The sequence below is a fragment of the Rhinoderma darwinii genome, chromosome 3, assembly GCF_050947455.1.
Source record: "Rhinoderma darwinii isolate aRhiDar2 chromosome 3, aRhiDar2.hap1, whole genome shotgun sequence".
In the NCBI taxonomy this organism is placed as follows: Eukaryota; Metazoa; Chordata; class Amphibia; order Anura; family Rhinodermatidae; genus Rhinoderma; species Rhinoderma darwinii.
This window is the reverse complement of record NC_134689.1, coordinates 360,468,062-360,489,298: the sequence shown is the minus strand read 5'-3', so window position 1 is coordinate 360,489,298 and position 21,237 is coordinate 360,468,062. Positions and strand designations below refer to the sequence as shown.

General features: G+C 40.5%; 1 protein-coding gene across 1 annotated transcript in view; it reads right to left on the bottom strand.

Annotated features, from left to right (window-relative positions):
• The window catches only part of SFTPB (surfactant protein B), a 43,976-nt gene that overhangs the window by 14,223 nt on the left and 8,516 nt on the right, over nt 1-21,237 (bottom strand). Inside the window, exons 2-3 of the mRNA XM_075855351.1 lie at nt 3,941-4,071; nt 1,887-1,958 (exon numbers count right to left, since the gene is read on the bottom strand). Coding sequence (XP_075711466.1) covers nt 1,887-1,958; nt 3,941-4,006 — 138 coding nt within the window. The 5' untranslated portion in view covers nt 4,007-4,071. The remainder of the gene's footprint in view (nt 1-1,886; nt 1,959-3,940; nt 4,072-21,237) is intronic.

The window sequence follows — 21,237 nt, the reverse complement described above, 5'->3', positions numbered from 1 at the left end:
GGATAAATACTTTAAAGTCTTCACCTATTCTGACGATTTTACGTTCTGGAAAAAGTCTTTACACCAGACTCTGTACAGTAAGTGTAATGACGGGGGTAGGGAAACGGACAAGTGAGCCCTAATCTACCCACCACTCTGTCCCTGCCTACTTACAACGACCCGCCCTAGGCGATAGGGTACAACTGGGCGGCGGTCCCTACACTCAGTAAGTGCACGAGACAAACAGACAAGGGAACAGAAAGCAAAGGAAAAGGGGCAGTTGCCCACGGCAACACAGTGAGCAACAAGAGTGGTGAACGAGCCGAGTCAAACCAGGAGTGTACGAGGTACCAAACGCAGAGCAGGAGAGTAGTCAGTAAGCCGGGGTCAATATGAAGCAAGGACAATGGTACAAGAAGCTGCAGCAGGGCCAGGAAACCACACGAGAAGAATCACAAGCAAAGGAGGAAAAGGAAAGGCAGGTATAAATAGACAGAGGGCGGGAGCTAGCTCCGTCTGGCCAGGCTGCGATAGGCTCTCCCACTCCTAAGCCTGCCATCCTGAGTGGTGGAAGATGGAGTCAGTCTCAGAGACATAGACTCAGGTGCAGACTGATTACCTATGGGAGTATACACAGAAGTTGTGCCTGGCAGATCCTTTACAGTAAGCATAAAAAAATATCAAACTGTACCACTGCATTATAGGTGCTAGGCTAACATGTTAAAGTGTGTCTGACAACAGCCTCTTTGACTGCTTCCATTGTCAACCAGCAGAATTGTGAATGCAGCTCTGAAATATATACACACAATAACTCAGGATCAGTACAAGATAGATAATATAATGTATTTACAAAGTAAGGGTCCTTTCATACAGGATAATTATCTGGCAGAGGAGCGTTCGTTCGTTTAATTGTCCTGTGTAAACAGGGCAACGATCAGCCCATGAACGAGCAAACAGAAAATATTATTGTTGTCGGCAGCACATCTCCCTGTGTAAACGGAGACGTGCTGCCGACATAATAGAAATGTATGGCGATTAGCGATCGTAGGAACAAGTTCTCGTCCCCATACCAGCTCCTTGTGAAAGGTGCAAACAAGCACCGATCAACCAGCTGTCTTGTTGATCAGCGCTCATTTACACGGCTCATGTTGGGCCATGTATGAGGACCCTTACACAACTATTTGTGTAGATTAATATGTAAACTGTACGTGATGCTTAAAGCCTGGTCCCCCCCCCCCACAGTTATATTGATCGGAAATATAGAACTAAAAGTTTATATGGTGGTCTAGGTTTAGTTTAGTAGAAGTGTGAAGATACAGATTTATGTGGATGGTAAATGCGGTTATGCGGCCATATTATGACTGTAAATCTTGATTACCGTATATCCTGTCCAGATTAATATTAATTTGCTTTAGCACTAAGCTGTAGATGGCCATATACAAAAAAATATGTTTTTTCAGATGAGCATTCTATTAAATTTTATTATTGGAATGGCCATTCTCGGGGGTGTTGCTAGATTTTAAAAACTCCTGGAGCACCTCAGGGCACTAGATAAAATGACGGTTGCCAGAATTTGGACATCGGGGATTTGTCCCTGGTGCCCAGTCTAATCTTTCTGAAAGTACATACATGGTAAAAAAAAAATCTGGGATAATTGCTGTATAAATGTTACTATAGTATTGTTGACAACTACTGGCCAAGTCCTAGAAACATGTCTGATACATGTACGAGGCAAATACATTGATTTTCATTGGTTAGATCCCATCAGTTTAATAGAGTAAATATTACAATTATCCCTTATATCACCATATTCATGACCACAGATGATAGGAGCAGTAGTTGTCTTTATAAACACTAATAACATGATTTTCCATTTGGTCAATATACGTGAGAGGCCTTTATAATACCTGGACCAGGGATGACTTTGCCATGCTGATGAGGCTTGTGACGATCTGCTTACACTGCAGACACAGAACATCCTGTTCAGAGGAAGAGACACGTGATTGAACAGCGGTATGGCTAGTCACATGGCATTCTATACATTGGCATTATAAACTGGCACAAACCCAAATCTCAAAACTGTCAAAGACCATCTGCTGGTTAATGGCACTAGAGTACCAGCGGGCACTGATTTCAGTGGATGACATAGACTTTAAATCTTAATGGACATCCTGTCATGTTTCAGAGCTGCATTATGAGCAGTAACATTGTACTCTAAGGGCTTCACCACACATAACGGAATTGCAGACAGAAAATATGCAGCAGAATACAGTAGCAGCAAAGTGGGTGAAATTTAACAAATCTCATCCACGCGCTGCGTAAAATTTCCGTCCCGAAATTCCCCTGCAATCCGTTTTTTCCCCCGTTCCGCAGCCTATCAATTCCTGCTGCAGAAAGTGGACTGAATTGCTGCGTTTTTCAAAGGAGATGTCACCATCTCATAGACTTGAAAAAACAACAGCAAAATCCGCACCATTTTCTGCAGTAAAAATCGCAGGAAATGGTGCGGTTTTTCCGCAGAGGAATGTCTGCTAGTTTTAGCGGAAATGCTGCAGAAATGTAGACAAGCCCTTAGGCTAAATGTGGAATTTAGTGCAGAAAATCCACATAAAAAAACACAGGTAATTCCGCAGGTAAACTCCGTACCTAATAGTGCATTTTTTTCAAGCGTTTTTAGGTGCGGTTTTTACATTTTGATACGGAAATAGGTGCATTTTTATGCTGCAGATTTAAAAAAAAAAAAAAATAGTCAAATACAATTCGCAAGCAGAAACGCAAGACAAATTGACATGCTGCGGATTTTAAAATATGCACGGCAGCTCAATTTACGTGCATAAAATATATGCAGATGAGATTTCTTGAAATCTCATTTACTTTGCTTGCACTGTAATACGCTACAGATTTCCCGCACGAAAATCTGCATGTAATACGCATCATGTGCATTCGACCTAAAGCTGTGGTACAAATGAATATGCTGCACTAGGAGTGCGGAGGAGCCGGAGCATCACTCACTGGTTGCATCATATCTTGCAATGCACTGACCCAAACATATAAAGAATCTCTAATTTCAACTTTGTATTATTTTTAGGGCACGTTCAGACGTGGCGGGGTTTTTCCGCTGCAAATGTTGGTGCAGATTTGGGGCAATTACGCAACGAATCTGCACCAACATTTGACAGGAAATTCAGACGTTGCCGAAAAAACAGCGGACTTGCCACAGATTTCAGTTTTTGCATTGCAAAGGCTGAACTACGCAGTGAAATTCCGCTTCTTCTCCGCAACAGTCAGTGCATGCTGCGGAGGGAAAATTCTGCACCGCAGCCTATGATCCGCAGCGGAGTTTTCCGCAACGTCTGAACTACCTTCCCTAAAAATGTATTGAAACTGTAAAAAACGGCCGCAGGAGAATTCCACTGCGGAATGTCCACAGCAATTCTGCCACGTCTGGCCGTGCCCTTACTGGTGGTCTAAAAAAAAGTCTAAACAGGTGCCCAGAATTCTTAATTTAGGCCAGAATGATCTGAAGGCCATCATCTGCCCATTTCAAAAAAAAAAAAATGTAGGTATTGATTGCTTTAAAAATGAAAATAAACACATTTTAATCCCAATCTCTATTCTCTGTCACCTCTGATCAAAAAGATTGCTTATATCATGGGATCAAACTGAGCAATTAGAGAAATGTATTCTGTGAAAATATCTTTATCTTTTTTTTTTTTTTTACTGATTTCATCGTGCAGAATAAATAATGTTACATTACTTTAGGGGAATTTTTTTTAACTTAATATTTTTTTCTTATAGATGTAAAATCAAGAATCTTTCTGCGTAACATGTAAAGAAAGAAAATGACCGGGGACATCATGCAGTATAGGCAGCGCATTATCTCACATGACATCCATATATTCTTACGACTCTTTAGGTTAATGCATGGATTGGTGGGTTGTGTGAATACATTGGGACTTACCTGTTCTTCCTCCCATACATTCTGCTTACAATGATCCACTGCCCCACAATGAGCAGCTGTCTCCATATCCTGGCACCAGAACTCTGGACCCTGGGCACATTCCTCCTTCACCAGGACTTTACCAGACACCGCTGTGGAGAGAATTTAAAATCAGGAGCCTACAGTGCTGAGAAGTATTTGCCACCTCTTAGATGTCCCCTATATATTGACGGGTTTTTGATCATAAAACAAAAGTAATATTACATAGAGGAAACCTGAGTAACCACATAATACAGTCTCCAATTATTACTGAATAAGATTATCCAACAGAAGCCAAAGAGAAGACAGGGAATTCTGGAGAATTACACCTTATTGAGTCAAAATTGATTCCAATCTTGATTGACACTTTGCTAAGCAAAATGACTCTCAAAATGGACAGAAAACATGGTTTACAAATATTTCAGGTCCTCTGCCCATTCTCTGCGGTAGATTAAGATATCACAGGTAGACGGCAAAGTTTTTAAAACAATAAATATTTTTTTCCTAAGCTTATTATTAGGAGCATCTGAATGACCTAAATAGAAATTAATTTGTTCTTGGGAACATCCCTTACAAATCCAGTAATAGATTAAAATAGAAATTCCACCGGTTATACGCCTGCTACATCCTATGATATAGTAAAACCACTCACCTGCGACGACACACAGGAGACGTACCAGGCTCAGGCGCGGTCCTTCCATGATTAGCTGTAATGGGCAGCTTCCCTTACCTGCTGACCCTATATACCTGGACAGGAGGAGTGAGAGATGCTGATGGCACTCCCAGAATAAGTGCACCACTCCTACTGTTGTCAGAGATTAACAACTTTCTTTTTTATTTTTCCATATTTATCTGTCTATTTTCTTTCTTCTAACTAATATATCTATCTAACATCTGTCTGTCTGCCATATCTATCTAGTTATCTTTTACAATACACAGGACAATAATTAGATAATGTTTCTCAGGCTACACCTCACAGGAATGATCTACAACTATGATGCTACAATTATAGAATATTCATACATATTTTATATATAGATATATATAGTTATAAATTATATGTTGTACATCCTCACGAGTGGGGGGAGAAAACAGCTGTAATATACGGTATATCTATCTATCTATCTATCTATCTATCTATCTATCTATCTATCTATCTATCTATCTATCTATCTATCTATCTATCTACCTACCTACCTACCTACCTACCTACCTACCTACCTATCTATCTATCTATCTATCTATCTATCTATCTATCTATCTATCTATCTATCTATCTATCTATCTATCTATCTATCTATCTATCTATCTATATATCCACCTATGTACCTCTTGACTAGTATCTACCTAATAAACTATCTATTTTTTCTATTGTCTAGTACTTGCTGAATACAGTAACTGTCACACAACAAAAAATATACTAAATTCTTATGAAATTGTCCTTAGGCTTCATTCACATCTGCGCTATGGCTCCGTTCCGTCAGAGCTTTCTGTCGAAACGGAGCCCTGACAGACACAAACGGAAACCATAGATTTCCGTTTCCATCACCATTGATTTCAATGGTGACGGATCTGGTGCCAATGGTTTCCGTTTGTCTCCATTGTGCAAAGGTTCCGTCGTCTTGACGGAATCAATAGTGAAATCAATGGTGATGGAAACGGAAACCTATGGCTTCCGTTTGTGTCTCTCAGGGCTCCGTTCTGACTGAAAGCTCAGACGGAACGGAGCCCTAGCGTAGATGTGAACGAAGCCTTAGTTGTGTGTGTTTGAGATAAAAAATTTACATTGTGGGCGCCTTTAGGGAAAGAAAATGATGTGTGATGACAATCTCTGTAAAGCGCTGTGGAATATATTGTTGCTATATAAGCAACAGGAAATTAATAAATAAATTGTTAATCATATTTAAACTGATCATGTGATTAAGTCAGAACAGAAATTTGACTTTGCTAGATTCTTGTTATATTTTATTTTAGTAATTTTTGCAGGCTAATCTTATTAATTATCATATTTCCTATAAAATAAATGTCAAGGAGATGACAGGAGTATAAGAAAGTGTATTAGGTGGGATTGTTTATAGAGGTGTTAGAGAGGAGGGTTGTTTATTTTACCTGTTGTGCAGGAACACGGGCACAGTGAGGCGGGGAGAGAGACTCCCGACTCACAAAGTGGAGCGTTGGCGGTGTCATGGTAATGGCGTCAATGACGCCAACATGGCCGACCAGACTGACGGGGCAGAGTTCCATCAGGGCTGGGGGCGGAAGTGGAGGGGCAAAGTGACGAGGAGTCACGTCACCGAGGCAGGAGGAGCCAATGTTGGAGAGGACTGCAGGACTCCACAGAGAAGTGGCCAGAGATACATTCGAGGATTAGGATAGAACACTCACCAGATAAGTGTCCTGCTCTAAGTAGCACTAGTGTGATACCTCCATGTTCTAAGCACCCGTGTCCTTGAACTTAATGTACACTGCATGTATTACGCTGAACTGACAACAGGAATATACGCTGCATGTAGTACGCTGAACTTGCGACAGGAATGTACACTGCCTTTATTAAGCTGAACGTTGTGTTGCTGTTGAGGTTACGCACAAAAGGTTGGAAAGCAAGTAGTACATAAGGGACAGATGGATGAGATACTAAAGTAACTCCCATCCTCCATCTGTTATCCTGTCACACCAGTTTCCCAGGACTTGGTTGCGTTACTAGGCACGCATAATCGTTAAGCCGCCGACTGAGGGCGGGAGAGTTAGGCCGGGAAATGTAGCGGATAGCACCGCTAGGACCGACGGCTGTGTGAAAGCCGGCTAGTCTGCTGATACCACGGTGCAGCCAGAAGACGTAGGTGGCTCCTGTTCCTAGATAGTCCATGCAATAGCAGGTAGCTCCTGCCGTGACTACCGGAGGCGCGTACCCATGCAGCTTGTATAGTGGTATCAGGCACGGACTCTCCCAGCGGGCTCAACGTTCCCAACCTCAGTTCTGTACTACTTGCTCCCCCCTTGTTGATGTCTATAATGAAAGTAAAGAATTAAAGTAAAGAATTGTGTGAAGAGTGTATCCATTGCTCCGGCCACCCCCACAAGTGTGCGACAATAATAGTTAGGAATGTTCAAAGTTAAATATTTTCCATGGGCCAACCCCTTTATCACCTATACACAGGATAAATGTATGATCGGTTGGGTTTCCAGTGCTGGGACCCCTACTGTTCGAGAGAATGAGTGTCTCTTATTTCTAGCGAGCTGCAGGACGCATGCGCACTACTTTTTCAGGTGTATCGCTTAACGAAAAAACAAAGTTTTTGCCCAAAGTAACACCTAAATTTGCAAATTATTCAACCACTAGCAGAAATACACATATCTATAGCTAGATATCACCGGCTCCATTTCAAATCCACTAGCACCCCTCTGCTAAAACTGTTTTGGCATTTCACACAATGACATAAACCAATTCTTCTTCGTCATTAGCCCCCACTATACACACAGCGCTAGGAGAACTCCTACACCATTATCTGAAGCACTCTCAGATTAAGAAATAAGTTCTTATATGAAGTGTCTAGCAAACATCTCATGTCTGCCTTTCTGCATTACAGGTGAGTAAACCCTTAATGTACCCATGAGACCTGTGGCACACTATCATGCAACATTTAGGTTTTAAAATATCTTAGGGAAAAGGCCCTGAGCCATTCTCATGCACCATCATACACATGAGGAGGCATAGGCACCGATAAACGACACAAGCGCACGCACAAATACACACAAATGACATACCGTACTTTCCCATACATACATACACTGGTACGAGAACCCCAGCCATAGTGATGTGTATGTTCACTTATATTATGCTCAGAAACCATTCAACCATTGATTCTTACACTGTACACATCATTGGCTACCAAGGAATGAGAACCATGAACTTTGCCAGGCATCCTGACTTCTAACATATGACATACATAGATATATATGAGATAGATAATAGATATACATGACATAAACAGATAAAATTGTAATTGCAACACTAGGAAGGACGAGCCGTAAGGTTATGCAAATTGAGGGAGTACCAAGTTTCGCTAAGATCTGCAAATGATCACATTTTCAAGCACCTCGTTCCAGTCTGTGACATGTGGGTAAAGCATAAAAGCCCAAATTAAATCAAAGTTTTTTAGTCACATGTAACCTCAAAGGTCACCAGATCAAGTGGTGTGGGATTATTGTGTGATGCATCCTGTTCATCAATGTGCCAGTTATCACCACTTGTCGCAAACTGAGAGGGACAGAATCCTTGAACTGGGAGACCTTGGTTTGTCACTCCGGCAGATCATTACGCGCCAAGGCCAAGATGTCACATCCCATGCCTAGGACGGCAACCAGTGTAGACAAAAACCATTAGAAGGTGTTTGCACGACATTGGGCTATGAGCCAGACGTCCAGCTACAGGTGTTCCATTGACCACCGCTCTCAAAGGCTATCATGATGCATGGCAAGATGGCAATGAAGGCTGGAATGGAGGTCTATACTCTTCAGTGATGAGTCTCGCTTTTGTCTCAGATGCGATAATAGCTGGAAATTGGTCTGGAGACCACGTGGGCAACACCATGAAGAGGCCTTCAAAAGAGAACGTCACACCGGTCCTAATCCTGGGATTATGGTGTGGGGTGGCATAATGTACGGTACCCGGATCCCCCATGTCTTTATTTCAGGTACTCTAACAGCTTGGCGTTACATTGATTTGGTAGTGAAACCAATAATATGTCCATCTCCCCAAAGTGTCCCAGATGCCATTTTTCAACAGGACAACACCAGGCCACATTTTGCTCGTGCTACTGTGAGCAGCCTGCGTGGCCTAAACGTGCTACCATGCCCTGCAGCATCTCTGGACTTGTCTCCCATCGAGCACATCTGGGGCGTCGTTGGTCAGCAAGTGCAAAGGGAGCTGCCAGCAGCCAATCTTGATGATTTGCGTTCCCAAGTGCATTCAGTGTGGCATAACATTCCTCAGATATCCATTAATAACTTAATTTATAGCATGCATGTATTACTGCGTCTGGCGCTCATACTCTATACTGAATAAATCAAGATGTTTGGAATATTTTGTTTCCATCTTTTTATCATTTGCATATTATTAACATGTCTATCGATCCTATAAGTTCCACAATTCCAAAACTTTTTCTTCTTGTTGCAATTTCAATGTTGAGGAGTGTAGGTAGACATAAGATTGTATATATATATATATATATATATATATATATATATATATATATATTATTATTATTTTTTTTTCCTGCCTCAGTGTCAGGGGTAGGGTGGCCCTATATTTACTAAATGTATGATATCTTTCATATCTAATTCAAGTGTTTCAATTCTTGTTTGAAATTGAATTAAAAAATATATATATATAGTAGATAGATATGACACGTAGATATATAGACATTAGATAGATAGATAGATAGATAGATAGATAGATAGGATCTATGTTCACACAACTGACTTAAATAGTGTCTGCTTCGTTCTAACCGAAAAACGTCCCCAAAATGGTTCAGAAAGGCCATTTTAAAGAAAATTAGCCTAAACCCCACCCTTTTGAGGTTTGATTTACGGTACGGTATGCTGATAATATTATTAAAAAGTAAGCACTAACATTTATTTACACAAAAATTCCCTCCCGTGATTCTTACTGCCCCTTTATATAAGATTATTGCTATTGTGCAATGTATTGTGACATGTTTCCTTTTAACTAGAATTAAAAACCTTTTAGTTTTACAAAACGCTGTCATTTGATATATCTATCAACAAAATAGATTGTGGGAATACGTAGCTACTTCATAGTGGTGTCAGAGAGTCCAAAGTAAACTTACTTCCCAGAGAAGTGGTCTATTGAAATAGTGAAAGCTGTAAGTGACACAGGTGCTGGCTCGACACACAGGCGTCACGTGAAGTGTAAGCTCTTGTGCAACAAATACTACTTAATGATTGCATTGCGACAGCCGGTGTTAAAAACAGCTCATCTTATGCGAATTCTGTAGAAATGCCTCAGATTACTGTTGTTATCATTAGGGTCGAGATGAAGGGTATGAATGGTCGTCTAAGATGCTATTGCGAAGAGGCGCAATTTCTGCATAAAAAAAGAAATAAAAAATAGTCTGCCTTTAACTATCTTTGTAGAGACAATTAGACGCAATGGGAGTTGCTCATTATTGTGAGATTGGCGCTTGGCACGCAGAAATATACTTTTATGTGACAGATGCCCACTGTAAACCTTTAGTGCTGTCCTGTAGAGAAAATTGGCTGTTGAAACCATCACGATCTTATTTCCATATGAATCTAATAGAAAAAAATAAAATATGTAGGCCTCCATATGAAATTGGAGGCATATGGCTGTACAAGAGAAGTCTATGACCGCTGTTTTACAGCTCTGTACAACTGAAAGGCTTCCAGTATAATTTCATATAGAGAACAGAGCAGCAGTATATGTAGTGTATTATTATTTATGAATTATTCTTTATTAGCTGCATTATACTGTATATTATTAGTGATAAAGCATGTTGTGTGAAAAAAATACAACAGGCTCTAAAAAAGTCTGCCCCTCACTGTGCCACCTGTATGTCACCACTATGTCAACTGTATGCCGCCACTCTGCCCCCTGGGTATGCCATGACTATCCCCTGCATGCCATCACTGTCCCCTGTATGACATTACTGTCCCCTGTATGACATCACTGTCCCCTGGGTATGTTACCACTCTGTTGCCTGTATGCCATCACTGTCCCTTGTGTGCAGTGCCAGCGTCAACCAGGCAAGTGCCAGGGCCCACTACCCTTGGGGGGGGCCCACTCAGCCACCGGGTGCTGACGCTGTCATCATGGCTCCTCCAGGAGTGGAATCCCCGGCTAGAGTCTTGCCGGGAGTTCTGCTTCTAGACGGAGCCCTGTCTAGGAGGCGGCGTAACTACCGCTGTATCAACCATAACAGCTGCCACAGGGCCCACGGCATGAGGGGGCCCGTGCCGCCTGCCGTCACGGGCCCCGCCCCACATGCCCAGTGGCTCCGCTAGCAGCCGCTATGGCTGCTACAGCGGTAGAGCGACGCCACTTTCAATAGATTCTGCGGCCTTAGGAGGTAGGTATCTCCCCGTTCTGCCGTTTACTACGCTACAGACTCCCAGGCAGAGTTCTAATAGCTACTAGAGCTCTGCCCGGGACTCCGACTCTGGGGAAGCCCCAGACATCACTGTCCATATATGGACAGTGACGTCAGGAGCAGAGAAGTAGTCCCAGGCAGAGCACTAGTGATCTCGCCAGAGAGATCAGACAGCACAAGCCGCTCTGACACTGTCCGTAGCTGATTGGACAGTGTCAGAGCGCTAAGTATCACGCCCCCTGCCCTTTACAAGAAAAGAAACGTCCCATTGACAGTACAAGGGGTAATTTACATATCATTCACTGATTGTGACTAATGAGTAAAACTAAATTTTATTGAATAACTCGCTAAAATCAGGGATACAATCACCACCGTGAAAAGAGCCCACCGTGCTAGGTTAAAAAATTATTAAATATACTTCATTATCTGATTCATTTGCGAACCCTCATAGAATGAGTATGTTTGAATGTATGGGATCTGGATCGCGTTTAACCATTTTGTCAACCAGCAACAACAGCAACAGCAAAATAAGGGGCCAAGGGAGTCTGAACCCTCCACATCAGAAAGTGAAACCACTGACTCTGAGAGAGTGGGTCCATATTTTGGGGCTACTGGTGGGAGACAAAAATATAGGGGAGGTGCCGGAGGCAGGAATAGAGGTCGTGGCCTCTACCAGCAGTGGCAGTAATTTTTTATCCAACAACCCCCCGATTTCCCGCTATATGCTGAGGGGACAAAAGGATTTGTAAAAGGAAGAGGAAAAGATAAACTACAAATTATAAATCTATCAGATCATAGTTTAAAGGCATCTGAGATCATGCTCTAAAAGAAGGGGCTTTCATTCGTCCCTACAGTGAGATTTAATGAATTTACCTGGGTGAAGGATTTACACCTATTTGCTCGAAAATTAAAATGGATAAAGTTTTTTTAAGCATCACAATAAATGGGAGAAATGTCAAGAAATGTGTATGAAAGAGTCTCATTTGGAAGGTCTAGAAGTGCTAGAGGGGTTACTCGAGGAATCGAGCAGAACACCAGGACAGGGTCCGTTTACTAGCCTAAAACCAGAAGTAGGAAACTGCCGCCAGTTGGAGACTTTACCAATGTTGATTTATTTGTTGAGTTGGTGGGATATGAGTTGAAGGCATTGGATCAGGATTTGAGTGGGATGCAAAATAATCTGTCCCGGTCTGAACGTGAAGCTCTGACTACTTTGGAAAAGAGACAAAATATAGTGTTAAAAGCATCCGATAAGGGTGGGAACATTGTAGTTATGAATAGGGAGGATTATAAAAAAATGTGTGAAGATATACTACTCAATCCAGAGTGCTACACAATCCTCACAGAGAATCCCACCACTCAATTTAAGAAGGAGCTTCTGGACATCCTTCGGGATGCAAAAAGTAGAGCACTGATTACTGCTAGCGTATTAAATTTTTTGTTTCCACAATTTCCAACTATGGCATGTTTTTATAGCCTACCAAAAATTCATAAGGAGTACCCTCCCCTACGTGGTAGACCAATTGTATCAGGCATAAACAATTTAACCCAAAATGTGAGCACATATATAGATGTAGTTTTACATCCCTTTGTTCTTAGCTTGACATCTTATGTCCGTAACACCATGGATGTATTGAAAGAAATTGATGGTATCATATTGGAACGGGGTGCAATGCTGGCAAGCCTCGATGTAGAGCCATTGTACTCCTCTATACCGCATGAGCTTGGCTGCCAAGCAGTGGAGTATTTCCTTAAAGGGAAGGTGTCATGAAATGTATTTATTTTTTTATCATATTGCTTTTAGTATGATATGAACATAAATTTTATTTATTTGTGTTCTTGTGTTCTACTTTTTTCTTACTTTTACTTCTCTATGGGGGCTGCCATTTTTTTTCATCTCTGTATGTGTCGATTAACGCATGCCACACAGACCAAAACAAAGCTCGTTAGCAGAGCGAAATCCGGCGCCATTTTCATGTGGACCGGAAGCCGCTGCCGGACAGTAAGATGACAACTTCCGGCCGCGGCTTCCGGCCATATGTTCAAGGAAGCGAAGACGCAAGGAATAGGAGCGGAGGCGGCAGCGGCGGCAGGAGCAGGTAATTTATGTTCGTGTATGTGATGTGTGTATTATGTTTGTGTATGTTCGTGTTATACTGTCTGCTGAGCACTGTATCTAATCCTCCTACACTGTGCAGTCGCTCAGAAAATGGGGGCACACAGTGTAGGAGGTTTGAAGATTCATACCCCTCCTTCTCCTGGCACTAGCCAGAATAAGGGAGGGGAGATTGTGTGAGGACACTAGAGCGAATGTTTCTACCCCAAATTTGCAGCATAAAGCAATGAGGTTGCTTTACCACATTGACCATGCTGCAATTTTGGGAACTGCTCCCTCTAGTGGCCAGCACATGGAAATGTTATAAATTAGAATCTAATTTATAATATTTCCTGACTTGTGAAAAAATTAAAAAAATTAAAACAATGTGTAATCACTTAAATAATAATTGTTTAACTGAAAAAAAAAAATTCTAGCGACACATTCCCTTTAAAGAGGCTCTGTCACCACATTATAAGTGGCCTATATTGTACATGATGTGATTGGCGCTGTAATGTAGATTACAGCAGTGTTTTTTATTTAGAAAAACAATCATTTTTGATGGCTTTATGACCTATATTAGCTTTATGCTAATGTGTTTCTCAATTTACAACTTAGCGTGTTTTACTTTTTGACCAAGTTGGTGTTGTGGGGGCAAGTGTATGACGCTGACCAATCAGTGACCAATCAGCGTCATACACTTCACCCCATTCATTTACACAGCACATAGCGATATAGCTATATCGCTATGTGCAGCCACATACACAAACACTAACATTACTGCAGTGTCCTGACAATGAATATACATTACCTCCAGCCAGGACGTGATGTGTATTCAGAATCCTGAACAGTTCTCTGTACTTCTCTGTGATTTACAGCATAGCAGGCGTAGTCTCGCGAGATTACGCTGTAAACTGTAATTTACAGCGAGATCTCGCTGTGCTGTGCTATAAATCACAGAGAAGTGCAGAGAAGTGGTCAGGATTCTGAATACACATCACGTCCTGGCTGGAGGTAATGTCTATTCATTGTCAGGACACTGCAGTAATGTTATAGTGTGTTTATGTGGCTGCACATAGCGATATAGCTATATCGCTAGTGCAGTGTAAATGAATGGAGAGAAGTGTATGATGCTGATTGGTCACTGATTGGTCAGCGTCAAACACTTCTCTGTACAACACCCACTTGGCCAAAAAGTAAGACACGCCCAGTTGTCCATTGAGAAACTCATTAGCATAAAGTTAATATAGGTCATAACTCCGTCAAAAATTATAGTTTTTCTAAATAAAAAACACTGCTGTAATCTACATTACATCGCCGATCACATCATGTACAATATAGGCCACTTATAATGTGGTGACAGAGCCTCTTTAAGTCACGAGTTACCCAATATGTGGCTCACAATCAACTTGTGTTGCAACTGCTACATTTTGTATTGGAAAAAAATATGTTTGTCTTTGAGGATCGTATTTTCCATCAGCAGCGCGGTGCAGCAATGGGGAGTCCCACTGCTCCCACATATGCTAATCTGTACCTCGGCTGGTGGGAGGAGACTGTAGTCTTTGGAGACAAATTTTCCAAGTGGAACTCATCAATAGGTCTTTGGATAAGATATATTGATGACTTGTTGTTATTCTGAGTGAAGAGAAGAGCAAAAACCACGGCGCCACATAGTGTAGGTCAATAGGTTAGGCAGGTGAGAAACAGACATTGGTATGCTCACCAAGGGCCAGAAGTAAGTTCGCAATAGTGGTCCACAAGTGCTGCTGCCAGATCCGTGCCGATTCACGTAGGAAACCGCTTGACAAGATGAGTGAGTAAAATAGGAAAGAAATGGATCTTCTGGAGGCGCTGCTGCGTGGAGCGGTCAAAGTAGAATCAAAGAAATTCGGTCCGATATAAATAATGTTTTATTTAGAGCAGAGTGGCTACGCGTTTCGACGCCGGACTGGCGTCTTCATCAGGCCAGATGAATTGACAGGAGATGAGCAGGTATATATACAAATATTGGGATGGTCATGATTGGACCAATTCAGACAGGGCTGCTAACAAAAAAACGCCAAAAATAGGCAGGTCAAAGTTCAGAGCAGACAGGTAAAAAAAATAAAAAATCAACACAATTGCAGTGTAATGACATGGTGTGCTAAAACCGATCAATTAAAACAAAGTAATGTGAGAAATACATGATCAGAACATTGGTATACAGAAAATTACATAATTGATGCGGGAAGTACATACAGGGAATTGGGATGAAAAAGTTTAATAAGACCATACAGTAACAGTTAAAAAGGATAATATAAATGAGACATATTGGTACCTACTGGATTTGAGTACGTGGGGACAATCTATGTGTCAAAAGTAAAAACAGAAACGGCCGTAGCCAAAGCAACTCCAAACAGTATGGTGGCCGACAGGGTTCAAATAACGATGGAACGCATGGTAGCACGCAAACGCGAGGGATCGCGTAGCGCTGCCGGGATGATACAGAGTAACGGAAGGCTGACAGAGCGCAATGTAAAGGCAATGAGCATTAAGTGACGAATTGCTGCATTTGCATAGATACATATTGGGTAGAGAAAAATAAAAGATATTAAAATGATGAAACTAATCACAATAATAACATTTTTATAATTGCTTTCGTGTCAATTTGAACGTTGCTAGGTAACGCAGAACACCGTCAGTGACCAAGACAGCCCGGTCGGGCTACGGAAGCCGGGGATGGTCAGAAAGGAAGAAGAGGGAACATAACACACCGCAAGGGCTGCAGATGGGTAAGTCTTAAAATGTATGTATAATGTGAAAAAGTCTTTTCAAAGTAGTGAAACTTGCGTATTACAATAAGTAATGATCAGTAGGGTAAAAAAGAAGATGATATGTAAGATATATAGGCAGTACATATGTTTAAAACTGCATTCAAATTTCTTATAAAAAGACAAATTTATCTGTTTGATTTTGAACAAAAAAATAAATGTCAGTTAGTCCAATGAGGACTCAGAAATGTCATTTAGGCCCCCTGGGTGCAGTGTTTGCATTTTAAATATCCAAAAGTTTTCTCTCTGTTTGAGTTTACTAAACCTATTTGGGACATCTGGATGGATATTCTCGATAGGTGTAATGGTGATTTTACTAAATTGACAGTCATGTACCTGTGCACAATGACGGGAAACGCTATGTTTTAAAAAACCAGTGTTAACATTGAATCGATGCTTGTTTACTCTAGTGCGAAGGCATTGTGTGGTCCTGCCTATGTATTGTAACTGGCAGGGGCACTCCATTAGATAGATCACATACGAGCTACCACAGTTAAGGAATGATTTAATTGTAAAAGTTTCCTTGGTGACCGTAGATGTATAGGTATGTTTTTTATGTGTGATATTGTTGCAGCAAAGGCAGCGTGAGTGACCACACTTGTAGGAACCAGTAAGATTGGAGAGAAAGTTTGTCTGCGGTGCTACGGGTTTCCGAACTCTACTGGGGGCCAGGATATTTTTAAGGGTTAAAGACCGTCTAAATGTAATGCTCGGTTGGGTTGGTAACTTGTCCTTCAAATATGGATCGTTCTTTAAGATGTGCCAGTGTTTGCAAAGAATGGCTCTGATTTTTTTACTTCCTTTGTTATATGTAGTGATGAAGTTGGTATTGTATTTATTAGGTTCGGATTCCCTATTGGTAGGATTTAAACAGGAATCTTGCGATAATTCTGTGGCTTTGTGGCGTGCACCTTTGATAAGACTTAAAGGAAAATTCTTCTCTTTAAATCTTTTTTCCAAGACATTACACTCTTTCTTGAAATTTTCGTCTGTACTGCAACTTTTCCTGACTCTTCTAAACTGCCCAAAGGGTACGTTTTTCAGCCAGGGGCGATAGTGTGCATTCCTGAAGTCGATGTAGCTATTGACGTCTACGGGCTTGAAATGAGTTTTGGTGATGAATTTATTGATATTGGTGTCATAATTGATTTTCAGATCTAAAAAATCTATAGACGTAACTGAGAAGGTATGTGTGAACGATAGATCGTAATCATTTGTATTTAAAATTTCAATGAAGCGAGTAGCTTCATCTTAATTTCCCTTCCATACGAAGAACAGATCGTCAATATAACGTTTATACAATAAGATATTACTTTTAAAAGGATGTTCCCCATAGATGTATTTATTCTCGAATGAACCCATTTTAAGGTTTGCATATGCGGGCGCAAACCGAGTGCCCATTGCACAGCCTTTGATTTGATTATAAAAATTGTGCTTGAAACTAAACGTGTTGTGATGAAGAATGAATTCAATACAGTTGATTAAAAAATGGACCTGCCAGTCGGGAATGAGGGTATTAGATGATAGAAACTGAGATGATGGGACTACTTACCAAAAAAGAAAAACGTTTTCTGTATGTCCCCTTTCCCAACATGCCCTTCATCTATCACCTCCCAAAAATTCACAAGTCACTCACAAATCCCCCCGGACGTCCCATTATCTCAGGGATAGGTTCACTCACTAGTAACCTTTCCCATTTTGTGGACCTACACCTCCAACCTCATGTACTCACCTTACCATCCTATCTCAAGGATTCCACGCAATTAATTAAGGACTTAATTACCTTGAATATTGATTCCCCTATATCCTCAATCCATTTCCTGACAGCGGATGTGACTGCACTATACAGTAACATTCCACATACCAAAGGCCTAGAAGTAACTATCTCTTTTCTATCATCTAATACCCTCATTCCCGACTCGCAGGTCCGTTTTTTAATCAACTGTATTGAATTCATTCTTCATCACAACACGTTTAGTTTCAACCACAATTTTATAATCAAATCAAAGGCTGTGCAATGGGCACTCGGTTTGCGCCCGCATATGCAAACCTTTATATGGGTTCATTCGAGAATAAATACATCTATGGGGAACATCCTTTTAAAAGTAACATCTTATTGTATAAACGTTATATTGACGATCTGTTCTTCGTATGGAAGGGAAATGAAGATGAAGCTACTCGCTTCATTGAAATTTTAAATACAAATGATTACGATCTATCGTTCACACATACCTTCTCAGTTACGTCTATAGATTTTTTAGATCTGAAAATCAATTATGACACCAATATCAATAAATTCATCACCAAAACTCATTTCAAGCCCGTAGACGTCAATAGCTACATCGACTTCAGGAGTGCACACTATCGCCCCTGGCTGAAAAACGTACCCTTTGGGCAGTTTAGAAGGGTCAGGAAAAGTTGCAGTACAGACGAAAATTTCAAGAAAGAGTGTAATGTCTTGGAAAAAAGATTTAAAGAGAAGAATTTTCCTTTAAGTCTTATCAAAGGTGCACGCCACAAAGCCACAGAATTATCGCAAGATTCCTGTTTAAATCCTACCAATAGGGAATCCGAACCTAATAAATACAATACCAACTTCATCACTACATATAACAAAGGAAGTAAAAAAATCAGAGCCATTCTTTGCAAACACTGGCACATCTTAAAGAACTATCCATATTTGAAGGACAAGTTACCAACCCGACCGAGCATTACATTTAGACGGTCTTTAACCCTAAAAAATATCCTGGCCCCCAGTAGAGTTCGGAAACCCGTAGCACCGCAGACAAACTTTCTCTCCAATCTTACTGGTTCCTACAAGTGTGGTCACTCACGCTGCCTTTGCTGCAACAATATCACACATAAAAAACATACCTATACATCTACGGTTACCAAGGAAACTTTGACAATTAAATCATTCCTTAACTGTGGTAGCTCGTATGTGATCTATCTAATGGAGTGCCCCTGCCAGTTACAATACATAGGCAGGACCACACAATGCCTTCCCACTAGAGTAAACAAGCATCGATTCAATGTTAACCCCTTAGTGTCTAAGCCTGTTTTGGCCTTCAGGACCAGCCCCATTTTTGCAAATCTGACATGTGTCACTTTATGTGGTAATAACTCCAGAATGCTTTTACCTATACAAGCGATTCTGGGATTGTTTTCTCGTGACATGTTGTACTTTATGATACTGAAAAAATGTAGTCGTTAAATTCAATATTTATTTGTAAGAAACGCCAAGATTTAGAGAAAATTAGCAAAAATTAGCATTTTTCCAAATTTTAATGTATTTACTTGTAAAACAGATAGTAATACCACACAAAATACTTACTAGTTTATATTTCCCATATGTCTACTTTATGTTTGCATCGTTTTTTGAACATTCTTTTATTTTTCTAGGACGTTACGAGGCTTAGAACTTTAGCAGCAATTTCTCATATTTTTAAGAAAATTTCAAAAGGCTATTTTTTCAGGGACCAGTTCAGTTCTGAAATGGCTTTGAGGGCCTTATATATTAGAAAGTCCCCAGAAGTCACCCCATTTTGAAAACTGCACCCATCAAAGTATTCAAAACAGCATTCACAAAGTGTTTTAGCCCTTTAGGTGTTTCACAGGAATTAAAGCAAAGTAGAGATGAAATTTACAAATTTCATTTTTTTTCTTCAAAAATTTATTTCTAATACATTTTTTATGTACCGCAGAAGGTTTTACCCAAGAAATGCAACTCAATATTTATTGCCCAGATTCTGCAGTTTTTAGAAATATCCCACATGTGGCCCTAGTCTGATAATGGACTGAAACACAGGCCTCAGAAGCAAAGGAGCACCTAGTGGATTTTGGGCCTCCTTTTTTTAGAATATATTTTAGGTACCATGTCAGGTTTGAGTAGGTCTTGTGCTGCCAAAACAGTGGAAACCCCCCAAAAGTGACCCCGTTTTGGAAACTATACCCCTCAATGAATTTATCTATGGTTATAGTTAGCATTTTGAACCCACAGTTTTTTTGCTAAATTTATTTGAATTAGTATGTGAAGGTGAAAATCTACTTTTTTTGTGAAAAAACATAGAAATTTTAAATTTTTACAAGGAATAAAGTAGAAAAAACACCCCAACATATGTAAAGCAATTTCTTCCGATTATAGCAATACCCCATATGTGGTAATAAACTGCTGTTTGGACCCACAGCAGGCCTCAGAAGAGAAGGAGCACCATTTGGATTTTGGATTTCTGATTTTGCTGGAATAGTTTTCAGTGCCGTGTCGCGTTTGCAATGCACTGGAGGGATGAAAACAATGGAAACCCCCCAAAAGTGACCCCATTTTGGAAACTATACCCCTCAAGGAATTTATCTATGGGTATAGTTAGCATTTTGAACCCACAGTTTTTTTGCTAACTTTATTTGAATTTGTATGTGAAGATGAAAATCTACTTTTTTGGTGAAAAAACTTAGAAATTTTAAATTTTTACGAGGAATAAAGTCGAAAAAACACCCCAACATATGTAAAGCAATTTCTTCCGATTATAGCAATACCCCATATGTGGTAAAAAACTGCTGTTTGGACCCACAGCAGGCCTCAGAAGAGAAGGAGCACCATTTGGATTTTGGATTTCTGATTTTGCTGGAATAGTTTTCAGTGCCGTTTCACGTTTGCAATGCACTGGAGGGATGAAAACCGTGGAAACCCCCCAATAGTGACCCCATTTTGGAAGCTACACCCCTCAGGGCATTTTCTAGGGGTAAAGTTAGCATTTTGACCCCACAGTTGTTTTGCTGAATTCATTGGAATTAGTCTGTAAAGGTAAAAATCTACTTTTTTTCTGAAAAAAGGTAGCCATTTTTAATTTTTACAAGGAATAAAGGAGAAAAAGCACCACAACATTTGTAAAACAATTTTTCCTGATTACGTAAATACCCCATATGTGGTAATAAAGTGCTGTTTGGACCCACACCGGGGCTTAGAAGAGAAGGAGCGCTATTTGGCTTTTGGAGCTCAAATTTAGCTGGAATAGTTTTTGGGTGTCATGTCGAATTTGCAAAGCCCCTGAGAGACAGAAACAGTGGAAGCCCCCCAAAAGTAACCCCATTTGGGAAACTACACCACTAAGGTATCTAGGGGTATAGTGAGCATTTAGGCCCCACACGTCTTTTGCAGAATTTATTAGAATTAGGGCGTGAAAATTAATATCAACATTATTTCCACTAAAATGTTGATTTTTTTCAATTTCACAAAGGATAAAGGAG